Source organism: Mesoplodon bidens (genome assembly GCF_964165515.1).
Source record: "Mesoplodon bidens genome assembly, chromosome: 1".
Lineage (NCBI taxonomy): Eukaryota > Metazoa > Chordata > Mammalia > Artiodactyla > Ziphiidae > Mesoplodon > Mesoplodon bidens.
The window spans coordinates 166270108-166284151 of NC_138176.1; the positions used below are offsets into that span (position 1 = coordinate 166270108).

The 14044-nt window shown below is 39.6% G+C and overlaps 1 protein-coding gene across 1 annotated transcript in view; it reads right to left on the minus strand.

The window, feature by feature from the left end:
- LRMDA (leucine rich melanocyte differentiation associated) overlaps positions 1 to 14044 on the minus strand; it is a 1114634-nt gene that overhangs the window by 228926 nt on the left and 871664 nt on the right. Inside the window, exon 6 of the mRNA XM_081237975.1 lies at positions 4576 to 4660. Coding sequence (XP_081094101.1) covers positions 4576 to 4660 — 85 coding nt within the window. The remainder of the gene's footprint in view (positions 1 to 4575; positions 4661 to 14044) is intronic.

Genomic DNA, 14044 nt, shown 5'->3' on the forward strand with positions numbered 1-14044 from the left:
GGGAAGAAACTAGAAACTACATTTCCCAGAATTCCCTGTGTGCATAGTTCTCGGTTAGAGAGGGCCAAAGAGAGACACTGAGTATGATTTGGAAATCCAGAGAGGAGGCGCAGGGCAATGCGTGGGTAGTCCTAACCTTTGAAGAACTCCTTGAGAATCACCGCCGCCTTGGTGCTGCAGACCGAGAAAGTCAGGAGGAGATTCCCAAGTATTCCTGAGATGCACAGAAACTTCAGCAAGCTTTTGAGAATCACCGGTCACAGAGGTGAGACTCTGGGTGACACCTTCCCTGTCAGTCCTTTCCTGTATGTGTAAGCCTCTCATTCCTTACATTAAAGCCCTTCATAATTTGCATAGTGTGCATTCAATTTTCCCTGTCTGAATTCAGATTGATACTATAGCATTTTTCCCTTTGGTTTTTCAAACTATCTCTGCTCCTGAATGAATAGATTTGTAATTTTTAAAAAAGGGTGGAGGGAGGGGAGTAACAGGCAACCCCTTTGACAGAAGTTGGCAAGGACGCTGTACTTTACCACAGCCTTAGCACAGGCTTTCGAAATGCACCCCAGGCAGCGGATTGCTTTACGTGTCCTGTGTAAAGGACAAATGTCTGGGGTGGCCTGGGAATCCAGGACACAGAGCTTGGATGTTTTTTCCTTGCCTCTGTTGCTGAGTGATTCAGCTCCCCTAGCAATTGTTGGGGGTGTCTTCCTCTGTTAAATGGGAAAACTAACATTTACCCTCTCCACCTTACTGGGTTTATTTATGGTCTATGCTCCAAATAGAAATGTTTTCCCAAAAGACACAATGGTCTATAAAGATGCAAATTCTGCTTCTAACAGCTACCAGATAAACAGTGGCAATACACAGCATGCAGGGGTATATCCATTTCTCTGATAAACGTTTCAACATTCCTCATAATGTGGCTACCCACTGAGGAGGTAGTATGCAGACTATCACTAGGTAGCAGTTGGAATCACTGACATAGCCCCATATCCCCCATATTCTGAAGACATGCTTAGACCTAGATGAGAATTCTCAGAGACTTTAAGCGGACCATTCTAAAACCCTATCTTTACCACAACCTGCATCTTACTGAGCTTCCAGCCCCTTCTTTGATAACTTCTGTTCTAGTAAAATAATTCCATGAAGTGCTTCAATTCATCCTAGTCCTTTCCATCATCAAAACACCAGCGTTTGAAAACTCTCACATTAAAATAACTATCTACTTGGAAGTTGTTCAGTACGGCTAAATGCCTTCTGGCAATGAACCAATAGATACAGCTCCCATCCAAGATGGTGTGTGTGGGTTTCTGAAAGCAACAGAGTTGAGGTCTGACGTCCACAAGACAGGCTGCTCCCTTCAGTATGTGCTCACCCCCATAGGCAGATGGGTTTCTTTCCTCAGATGCAATCAAGTTACCTTGCAATTTACGTGCAACGGGGGTACTTAGATACCAACAAGAGGTACCTAAGTCACTGACTTTCCCCTGGGTTTCTATCACTCATCATTTACTGAACAAATATTTATTGATCGCTGATTAAGTAGAAGGCCCTGTGCCAGGCACTGCAAATATAGTGGCGAGTTAACAGATGTCAGCACCTCCACCCCCTACCCCACACCAACCCCCCCCCCCCGCCAAGAGCTGCCATCTGAGAAGACAGTCCCTGAAAAGGGAAAACTGACCTAATGCAAATGGATAGGGTGGGATCAGAGGAGTCTTCTTTGGAGCTGTTGTACTGAAGCTGATACCTGAAGAATGAGTAGGAGTTAATGATGTGAAAGAGAAGGAGAGTTAGAATCTGTACTGCTCCTCAGGGAGCTTTCATTTATGAGGAGTTCAAGACATACACAGACCTGACCCCTGTCATACAAAGCAGAATATGAGCAATGGCACTAAGGAGATAGAAACAAACATTATAAGTACCTCAACTAGGGGAAAATTCAGTACAGGTGAGATCAGTAAAAATTTCATGCAGGAAGAACAAAGTACTGGGCATTACTGTCCCCATGAGGTTTAGATTATCTACACGTTACGGATAGAAAAATAGAGTCCCCTGTCTCCTGATCATTATTCTGGGCCCAGACTTCCTTTGCATTTGAATCTACAGTCCTTAGGACATGAATCTCTGGCCTATCATACTCGACATTGGAAGTTACATAAAAGGACAAGCAAAGGGAAAATGGCATGTATAGAAAAATAGCAATTTGCACATGAACTACTGCCCACCAGTTTGTGTAGTCGTTGGTGTGGAATGAAAAGAGATTGGGAACCGAATGAACCAAAAATTATTTACAAATAGAATTTCCACTTAGGACTTTATAGACCAAGTTTCAAACATCATGGAGGATTTCACCTGGGAAAGAACTGGTGTAATTTGCCTTCACAACGTGGAAGTACCTCTCTGGATAAATGTTTGTAGGCTGTTTCCATGAAAATATTAACAAATGACACTCAAAAAGTTTGGTGATGTATGGAATCAGAAATTTAGAATAATTTCTTTCACTTAAATACAAAAAAACCAAGATGGCATTAAGTGGTTTCATTCTGGATGCTGAAAACTATGGCTTTCCTCATTTGTCACTGCATGATTCATGCCAAGATGAAATATATCAGTCTCATATTTTCCCCAGGCAGATCAGTCCAATAATAATTCAGCCTAAAGAGCTTCTTTGGTTCTCTCTTTACTGGTCTCCTCATGAACATAAGTCCAAAGACCTGGCCATCGTTTCATGATGCTGTCTTGCTCTTTTCAACATCCAAGTACTTAGCACAGATCAGGCAACTAATGCATCAAATGCATTAAATGTGTATTAATTACTCAGGAAATTCAAGACATCTGTTCTTGGCTCCCTTTAAATACTGTTTTCCCCATTGATGTTGGGCTCTGATATCATTCAAGGGGGCCTATTTTCACTCTAACCATGTTAGGTATTTTTCCATATTCCAAATATTAACCAAAGTATCTTCAAAACTATTGTTTTATATTCCATTTCTTCAGGGTTCAGATTTTTTATTTTACTGTTACAACGACAGATGACCTTTGCCCTATTACTGATGACGATCACTTATGGGGTCCTCCTGCTGTGAAATCTCAATTTCATGGCCAGATCAACTCAAGTAGGCTTGAGGACTCTGAGACTTCAGTTCCTACTCATGTAGTCAACGGGCTACACAGTTAAAACTACCCTTATTCAAATGCAAAAGACCATCTATGAGAATATGATGCTAGGCTTAATTTGTTATTCCTTCTAGATAGCATATTATTGTTTGCCTAGAGGAATCCCCGCCACCACCCCCCGCCACCCAATAAAACAGTCTCTAAAGGGATATACTCAAAACCTTCATAAGGACATTCAGCAGAAGAGATCTGTTCACACCCCTCAAAATATAACATGTTAGCAGCTATTTATCCTACCTGACTTTGAGCAAAATTGATTTTCACAAGTTTGACACTTACTGAATGGAATCACAGTTGAACCCTAATTGAACCAACACATATTTAAATGCAGAGAAGTTCCACTGGGCCAGACATCAAACAGAAAACACAGGTCCAAGTCACAGACACCTGGAATCCTGTATTACTCTATGGACCATTTCCTGCAGAATATAAGTGTGCCATTTGCCTGAAATCCCCAGGTCTTCCTTAGAGGGCCAGCTCTACTTTCTGATAATCTCTACAGACCTGGCTCTGACCCACCCATCCTGCTGTGCAGCTTGGATGACAAAACTGGAAGAGCCCTTATTCAGTGTCCCCTGCATGTACAAGGGTAATTTCCTGCTTGGAGAAGCAATGTTTAAAGTATGTAATGCCCTCAATCTAAGCCTGTTCTTACTTATCCTTGGAAGGTAGATTGACAATTATAAAACATGACTGTGGTCATAACCAGAATAAAATGGGGTAAACAAGTTACATCACGTGGCCTCTTCCTGTCCTAACTAATTCCAATAAAGCTGGTCACATAGTCCTTGGCCTGAGCAGCCAGGTTAGGGATAAAGCATGTTTAAATTATATTCCTTGCAGACTTTAGAGATGGCAATAGGAATTCAAGGCTTTGGAAGAACTGGTAAGCCAAATTAAAGTTTCAAGGATCAGAGAATTCAGGGAAAACTGCATATTGATTCTCCTTAATGTTGCTAGGCAAACTGGAATTCCTTTGAGCTGTAATGTAGAGTTCATTCATTTTGAAATTACAGATTTCAACTATTATACTCCCAAACAGTGACACTTTTACAAATATTAGTGAGTTTCTTAATTTCTCTCCATCACTTTCTCTGGAGGAAATGACCTCCTTAGTAATTGTTAAGTACGATAATCTCTTTGTTTAAAGAAAAAGTATCACAAAATTCTATTCCACCATAGACTTATTTGCCTTCCCAATAGACTGCCACTAAATTCTGTTGAATATGAGTGAAAATCACTAGGCTTGACAGGTATGGTTTTCTCATCAAGGACTTGAAAAGCACTGTGTTCCTTCTAAAGTGCCGAGCCAGCAGTAATGAGCCCCGAGCTCCGCACAGGTCGGCGTCCCTCCCTGCAGCCACCGAGAGCAATAAAAAGCAGGGTTCCTACCTCGGTGACTGGTGAGCTCCCTGGAAGCAGAAGGCAGGGGTGTGTAACGGCTCTTCGGAGAGGCGGCAACGCTGTCACTGGAGGCCTGTGTGAAAAAACCACACCAACATGAAGCCACACCAAACACTAAATACCTTCATTTACCCAACTTGACTACTTGGGATCTGGGTTTGGAGAAAATATTATGGACCAAGACTCTTCTTAGGAAGCAAGAGTTGTCTGTGTTGAGATAATATTCTGGTAAGTGTAAGGTCGATTACCAAGCTTTCAGGGGACTTGGTACAGGTGGAAGGGCTCTGACACAAGGGGATGGTTTGTTTGCTCTGCTGAACTGCAAGCAGGAGGAGGAGGAAAGAAGAAGTTGAAGGCAGGAAATGATGCAGACTTCGATTTCTGCCACAGGCCTCCTACCAATACTTCCCACAGATCGAATGTTCACTGTGCAGAGATTTCTATGGAAACCAGTGAAAAGGCTGAGCTTTGCCCCCAGGGTGGATGGGACAAACAAGCCTGGTTTACTGGACCCAGTGGCATGGAGGTAATGGGAAGCTGAAGACAAAAGGCCTGGCAGCATGAAGTGACCCTAGAGAAGGATACAAACCATTGCAGACCCTGCAACTGGGGTTCTGGCTACATTTTACAATAGCACTGAAAAACCCATCTGAAATTTGAAATACAGTGGTCATCGACAAAACTTTGCCATTTCAAAGTCTAAAACAAAATATTATGAAATCTACCTATGAAGATGCTTTTTTTTTTTTTTTTTTTTTTACTGTACACAAGGCTCTTTAACCATTCGATTCTATATAGTGTGACGCAGGCTGCTAACTCTCTTTCCCTAACACTACATCCATGGGGGCTAAGGCAGGAGGAAAGGACCACAGCCGGAGAGTCAGGTGTCACTCAGAGCTAATGACCAGTATGTCACATTCTGAGTGTGGCTGCGTGGTGTACGAAGCATCACCACTGCAACTCTTACTGACTCTTCTGAATCAAACACTACTTTTTTTTTTTTTTAATATCCAAAAAAGAACATCTGCTAGGATCAAAATCCTAAGCTTACAACCTTTCCAAGCTTCATGAAAAAGTAAATTTCATTAATGCTACATTTTTCTTTCTGGAAAAGGAAATACATTCTATGGGATATATTTGCCCTGGTAGGAGGAGGCCTTTTCTCCAAAGAGATTATCGACATTATAGGAATCAAAACTAAGTAGGAGATTAGACCTACTTGCTAGAAAAACCCTTTAAACCCCGTTTCTGACATTTGAGATGTTTGATTAAGCAGCTTTCAGTGGAGACTTACAGAAAGAGTTCTGAATGCCACAAAAGCAGAAGCTCTGTCCCTAAGGTAGAGACAGATTTCGGGTAGCATTACTTCATTTCAGCAGCAAGAGAAATATATGGTGTTTAAAGTTTGATCCAAAGGTATTGGGTCTAGAAAGATCAAAGTTCAGTCACCAAGAAAAATGTTTTAAAAAGTACCCAAGATTTGTAAGATACTGCATCATTAGACATTTAGGATGCTGCAACAATGTAAAAGAGTCAGCAATTAGATTAAAATTCAAACACTAGAATCACCAGGTGTTTCTCCATTTGGCATCAAGGTCTCCTGCAATCCCTACACGATAAATGAGACACAATGACACGTTCTGAATATGGCATCTATTCAATGCTCGAGGCAGGATATATGCGGCAGAGGAACGGGGAATGTCCTTCCACAGATCTACTGTACTTCCTCCATAAGAGGCCATAGCTTCTTTGTCAATGTTTCTACTCCACCTTGTTGCTAAAAAAGCCTAAAATTCCAGGATGAGTTTTAGGTTGCTATATTGTGATATTTCTTGGTGCTTTTAATCTCAATTTGGGCTGTTGACAATTTGATGACAGCTTTTCCTAAAATTACTGGAAGAAACTACCTTTCAGCAAATACCTCTGACGGGGAAAAACATACGAGTTTTGTAACCAAGAGTAAAATAGCGATTTAACTTTTATTTCCAATTGTAGTCAAAGCAAAAACTGTGTGGCTTGAGTTCTGTTTTGCAGTCATCATTCTTCACCCAGCACTTAATTACTTTTCTGCTCAGTGTCCATTTATCAATTCAAGTCATGGAAAAGAATCCAGGAAGAGAACAATTTTGCGAACTATGCCTTTTGGTGAGACTTTCATGGCTGAATGTTGGGGAAAACCGCTACAAACCAAGGTTCTAACTACCAGTTCTTTCACTTGGCTTTTAGCAAAATGAGGTCCATGTGATCTTTTCAATAGTGATATTGAAAATTATGCTTAGAAGCATGATTCAGAAAAGCACAATTATCATATGAAAGAAATGGACAAGACAATGTCTTAAATTTGCATACTACCTGCCCCAAAATAAAGAACTCCCCTTGAAACTGAAGCAATACACTCACAGTATATCAAGAATGAAATAATAGAAACATAAGTGGAAATATTTAATGTTTTCTTTTACCTGGATTAAGGAAGTATGCCTAAAATGGGAACAGGGAAATCGGGGTAAATCGGAATCCTGAGAACTACAAATAATTCTCAAATCTTTAAGTACTTGCCAAATTTTCTAACGACCTGTGGCAAAGAATTACTTTTACATTTTACTTTTTAAATCACCCGTTAGAGAATTTTTGCAACATCTACAATAAAATATTAGCATCCAGAATACCTATATCCCTAAATAAATAAAAATATAATAAAAAATGGGCAAAGGAGATCTCAGACAATTCAAAGAAGAGGAAACCTGAGTAGTCAATAAATAGAAGATGGTCGAATTTACTAGTCCTAAGGGCAATGCAAATTAAAACGAAATGCAATATTTTTTGTCCATCATAGTTGGCAAACTTTTAAGTCTCACAATAGCAAGCGCTATAGAGAATGGAAGATAACAAATCTCTTAACCTCTCATCCTTTGCCAGTGGGAACGCACTGGTTCAACTACGCAGAGAGTAGCTTAGCAATATCTAATAAAATTGAAAACTGATACTGCAATTCCCTTTAAAATATATACAATGGAAAATTTTACTCAGGTCTGTAAGGTGGAACATAGAACAATGTTTATTGCAACATTATTTACAACAGAACAAATTGGAAATAATTCAAATGCCTATCAATGAGGAAAATCGATAAATGAAATGTTGTATATTCATATGACAGAATAATATTTATCACTTAAGAGCAATAAAGCTGATTTATATATCTCAATTTGAGTAGGTCTAAAAATTTAATAAAAAGTGAAAATGCAAGTTGCAAAATGATAAATGTAGTGCAATATTATTTATGCAAATGTGTAGTTCTTTGATCTCATATGTGTATATGGAAAGGTCTAAAAATTATAAAAGTTATACACTAAATTCATGAAAATGGTTGCCTCTGCCACAGGGCACAGGAATAGGACTGGGGCTAATGGGAAAGGGGGGGAGCTTCAATTTTACAGATAAGGTTTATTTCTTTTATTGAAAGATAAGACATGAAAAAATATGTCAAGATATTAGAAAATACAAACCCTGTATGGTAGCTGAACATCCTCATTACTTTTCGAACTTTTTTACATTTTTGCAATTTCTCAAAATTAAACATGAAAATTGAAAAAACAGACTCCTATTTTCTCTCTGATCCATAAGTCCTATGTTGATATAAACCCATAATTAGAGGAAATCTCCTCTAACAATTTTCTAGTACTTTCCCAACATGGATTCAGGCCATCTCTGGTTGGCTTTTTGTGATGAAATATCCCATTTCTAATTCTTCCAAAGCTACTGAGTATGACAATAGAATGGAAAAAGCCGATAAACAGTAGTAACTATAAATTCCCCCTTCACACCAAGGCTTGAAATGCTCGTTCCAGCCTGGTAAGTCCTTCTGCTTAAGATCTGCCAAAGCATACTGAAGGTTTCTGTACTTGTCTCCTACTCACAATTGGAGAGTTGCTAATAATTTTTTAAACTCACATCAATAATGATAATGGCCACTTAAATACTGTGCTTTGCAATTTCTATAACGCAGGAAGGAAGGAAGAACTTTGGCAACCTCGTTGGAAAAGATTGAATGAAAGTACAGTACAAGAGATTTGCAAAGTGAGAATTTCACTCTGCGGTTCCAGAAAACAAATGTCTTTAGATGAATGTGTAAAATTTGAGCCCCCTCCCATTGGGTGCGTTCCATGAAAACCTGCATTCCAGTGGATATTTCTGAACATCACGGATGCCCGGAAGGAACATGATACAGACCACAGGAGGAGAGATTTGGCAGGCTTCAAGACAAGAAGGGGGCAGCTACAAAGTTGTTTAATAGCCATAAATCTCCCACTATTTTTCACAAAATACCATCTAAGACCACAGCTCCACAACTCATTCCCCATCACTCAGCTCAAGTGGAGCGCTCTGGCATGCTCACTCACCCTTAAATCATACACTGAATAAAGTGATCCCAGGTCTGGGAAATTTGTCAGCCTCTTTCAAGTAAAAGCAATCTTCGCTTTTCATCACAATTCATTCCCTGAAACTGTGGTATAAAGCTGACTCTACTAAAAACATTTATTTTCTCTCATAAGAAAAAGTATCACTCATTTATTATTAAGGATTTAATAAACACCTACTATATGCCAGGCCCTGTGTAGAGAATACCAAGAAAAATAAAATGAGGACCTTGGCTGCATTCCCAACACATCAAAAAAAAAAAAAGAAGAAGAAGAAGAAATTAGAATCATGATTAATGCTGGTTAGTAAGAGTCACCAACTCAAAGCCTGATCCCCATACTCTGCATCGTCACAGAACTTTGACCCTGACCTCTATGATGACAGCTGAACACTTGGACCAGTAATTACATCCTTGCTTATTTCTTCTTCATACTAACAGAGAACTTTCAAGATTAACTCTATTAACTTTCCAAGATTAACTATACTGTTACCCTTGTACCCAACATGCTACTAGAAAGACAGAAAGAAGTCATGGACAACGCTTGAATGAATAAAACATTTTAATGTCAAAGAGAAAACTATACCCTTGTACCCAACATGCTGCTAGAAAGACAGAAAGAAGTCAATGCACAACGCTTGAATGAATAAAACATTTTAATGCCAAAGAGAAAACTATACACCATGATTGTAATTCAACACAAAAGTATAGGCCAAGTTGCCAGAATCAGAGGTAAAGACTTGACAGCATCTCAAGGATTAAGTTAAAAGCCACAGAACCGGCCTAAGGTGGAGTCTTCCCACTTGCTCACATGTGAAGGCACCAGGCCTTTCAGTGTGAGGACAGACAGAAAGCCTCCACCACAGACCCACTGCGCTGGAAATGACAGACAGGTGGGGGAACAGGAAAACCATATCCTGGTCCAGAGCCAGAAGCCAAAAAACTGAGAGAAAAAAAGGGGGTATGGTGGGATGAGGATGAGCCAGGAACCAAGAGACCAAGAACGGGTCCAAATGGGCAAAAGGAAGAGTCTGGGAAAGAGCTGAGCATTCAGCTGACTGATGGAGGTGAGGGGTAATTCAGAGCAGAAGTCAGTCAAAGAAGGGTTCGGGTGAGGGGGAGGGTTGTGTCGAAGGCTCTCCGGAATCAGGAAGCCCTTTGCAGAGTTTGCCACTGTTTGTATCTGATCTACAGGGGGTCCAGTTCTGCCAGTGCCTAAAAGGCCATCAGGCCCAGAGCTGTAGTTCTGAAATGTTTATGAGAGGAAGGCAGGAAGGCAGGCAGGAAGGAAAAGAAACAGGAATGGAAAACAGGAAGGAAGGGCTATAGACTGGGCATTTTTTGGACCTTTACACAGATAATCAAATTACAGAATGTCAGAGCTGTAAAAGACCTTTTCAATCATCGAGAGCAGTGGTTTCCAAAATACTTTTAGCAGACACTCATATAACAAGAAAAAATAAAACAACGTAAATACTGGGCATTATGGAACTATTCATAATTACATGTGGTAACCAAATATAATATAAAAGAGATAAATATGAAAAATTTTTATTATACAAAATTCAGTGAACACAGTTAATACAAGAATAGTACATCTACTGCAATTTTTAACAACATAACATTTACAATGGGTAAAAGTTAATAAGCAGAGATTGAAAGATTTTTGTGAACAATGTGGTTTGGGAAGATTTGATTTTTAAATTCTATTTAATGGTGCCATTGCTTCTGGCAGTTTAAAATATTTAAAAATTAAAATCCTACAAGGGTTGATCTGAAACAACACATTTTCCAACAAGTATCTTTCCAATCTCTCCCATCAAAGGGCAAGGAGAAGCAGCAGAAGGAGGGACAGTAGGAGTTAAGGAGGAAGGAGAGAGGGGTAGAAAAGGAAGGAGGCACAGGGTGGCATAGGAACAAATGTTTCTTGAATGCATTCTAAGTCTAATGGTTTTCCAATGTGTCAGTATATCCTATTATTACTCTCATGTGAGAAAAAAGAAAACTGAGGCATGGAAAGGATAAGTCACATATCCAAGGCTACACAGTTCTAAAACCCAGAGTGGGATTGAAAACCAAGTCAGGAGGACCTGCGTGGAAGGGCGAGAGGCAGCACGTGGAAAGGAGGGCCTCTGGAGTGTTGAATTCCAGAGTTTGGAGCCGTGTGGCTGACAGGGGCTTGGTGTTCTGGCCAGGTGTCAAGCCTGTGCCACTGAGGTGGGAGAGCTGAGTGCAGGACATTGGTCCACCAGAGACCTCCAAGCTCCAGGTAATATCAAACGGCGAAAGCTCTCCCACAGATCTCCATCCCAACGCTAAGACTCAGCTCCACTCAACAAACAGCAAGCTACGGTGCTGGACACCCTATGCCAAACAACTAGCAAGACAGGAACACAACCCCACCCATTAGGAGAGAAGTTGCCTAAACTCATAATAAGGTCACAGAAGCCACAAACACCCCACCACCAGATGTGGTCCTGCCCATAAGAAAGACAAGATTCAGCCTCATCCACCAGAACACAGGCACTAGTCCCCTCCGCCAGGAAGCCTACACGGCCCACTGAAGAACTGTAGCCACTGGGGGCAGACACCAAAAATAACAGGAACTACAAACCTGCAGCCTGCGAAAAGGACACACCAAACACAGTAAGCTAAGCAAAACGAGAAGACAGAGAAACACACAGCAGATGAAGGAGCAAGGTAAAAACCCACCAGAACAAACAAATGAAGAGGAAATAGGCAGTCTACCTGAAAAAGAATTCAGAGTAATGATAGTAAAGATGATCCGAAATCTTTGAAGTAGAATGGAGAAAACACAAGAAATGTTTAACAAGGACCTAGAAGAACTAAAGAGCAAACAAATAATGATGAACAACACAATAAATGAAATTTAAAATTCTCTAGAAGGAATCAATAGCAGAATAACTGATGCAGAAAAACGGATAAGTGACCTGGAAGATAAAATAGTGGAAATAACTACTGCAGAGAAGAATAAAGAAAAAAGAATGAAAAGAATTGAGGACAGTCTCAGAGACCTCTGGGACAACATTAAACACACCAACATTTGAATGATAAGGGTCCCAGCAGAAGAAGAGAAAAAGAAAGGGACTGAGAAAATATTTGAAGAGATTATAGTTGAAAACTTCCCTAATATGGGAAAAGAAACAGTTAATCAAGTCCAGGAAGCACAGAGAGTCCCATACAGGATAAATCCAAGGAGCAACATGCCAAGACACATATTAATCAAACTAGCAAAAATTAAATACAAAGAAAATACAGTAAAAGCAGCAAGGGAAAAACAACAAACAACATACAAGGGAATCCCCATACGGTTAGCAGCTAATCTTTCAGCAGAAACTCTGCAAGCCAGAAGGGAGTAGCAAGACATATTTAAAGTGATGAAAGGGAAAAACCTACAACCAAGATTATTCTACCCAGCAAGGATCTCATTCAGATTCAACAGAGAAATTAAAACCTTTACAGACAAGCAAAAGCTAAGAGGACTCAGCACCACCAAACCAGCTTTACAACAAATGCTAAAGGAACTTCTCTAGGCAGGAAACTCAATAAAAGGAAAAGACCTACAATAACAAACTCAAAACAATTAAGAAAATGGTAATAGAACATACATATGGATAATTATCTTAAATGTAAATGGATTATGCTCCCACCAAAAGACATAGACTCGCTGAATGGATACAAAAACAAGACCCGTATATATGCTGTCTATAAGAGACCACTTCAGACCTAAGGACACATACAGACTGAAAGTGAGGGGATGGAAAAAGATATTCCATGCAAATGGAAATCAAAAGAAACCTGGAGGAGCAATTCTCATATCAGGCCAAATAGACTTTAAAATAAAGACTGTTACAAGAGACAAAGAAGGACACTACATAATGATCAAGGGATCAATCTAAGAAGACGATATAACAATTGTCAATATTTATGCACCCAACACAGGAGCACCACAATACATAAGGAAAATGCTAACAGCCATAAAAGGGGAAATCGACAGTGACACAATCATAGTAGGGGACTTTAACACCCCACTTTCACCAATGGACAGATCATCCAAAATGAAAATAAATAAGGAAACACAGCTTTAAATGATACATTAACAAGATAGACTTAACTGATATTTATAGGACATTCCATCCAAAAACAGCAGAATACACTTTCTTCTCAAGTGCTCATGGAACATTCTCGAGGACAGATCATATCTTGGGTCACAAATCAAGCCTTGGTAAATTTAAGAAAACTGAAATTTTATCAAGTATCTTTTCCAACCACAATGCTATAAGACTAGATATCAATTACAGGAAAAAAACCTGTAAAAAAAACAAACACATGGAGACTAAACAATACGCTACTAAATAACCAAGAGACCACTGAAGAAAGCAAAGAGGAAATCAAAAAATACCTAGAAATGAATGACAGTGAAAACACGACGACCCAGAAACTATGGGATGCAGCAAAAGCACTTCTAAGAGGGAAGTTTATAGCAATACAATCCTACTTCAAGAAACAAGAAACACCTCAAATAAAAATCCTAACCTTATACCTAAAGCAATTAGAGAAAGAAGAACAAAAGAACCCCAAAGTTAGCAGAAGGAAAGAAATCATAAAGATCAGATCAGAAATAAATGAAAAAGAAATGAAGGAAACGATAGCAAAGATCAATAAAACTAAAAGCTGGTTCTTTGAGAAGATAAACAAAATCGATAAATCATTAGCCAGACTCGACAAGAAAAAAAGGTAGAAGACTCAAATCAACAGAATTAGAAATGAAAAAGGAGAAGTAACAACTGACACTGCAGAAATACAAATGATCATAAGACATTACTACAAGCAACTATATGCCAATAAAATGGACAACCTGGAAGAAATGGACTAACCCTTAGAAAAGCACAACGTTCTGAGACTGAAGCACGAAGAAATAGAAAATATAAACAGACCAATCACAAGCACGGAATTTGAGACCGTGATTAAAAATCTTCCAACAGGGCTTCCCTGGTGGCGCAGTGGTTGAGAGTCCGCCTG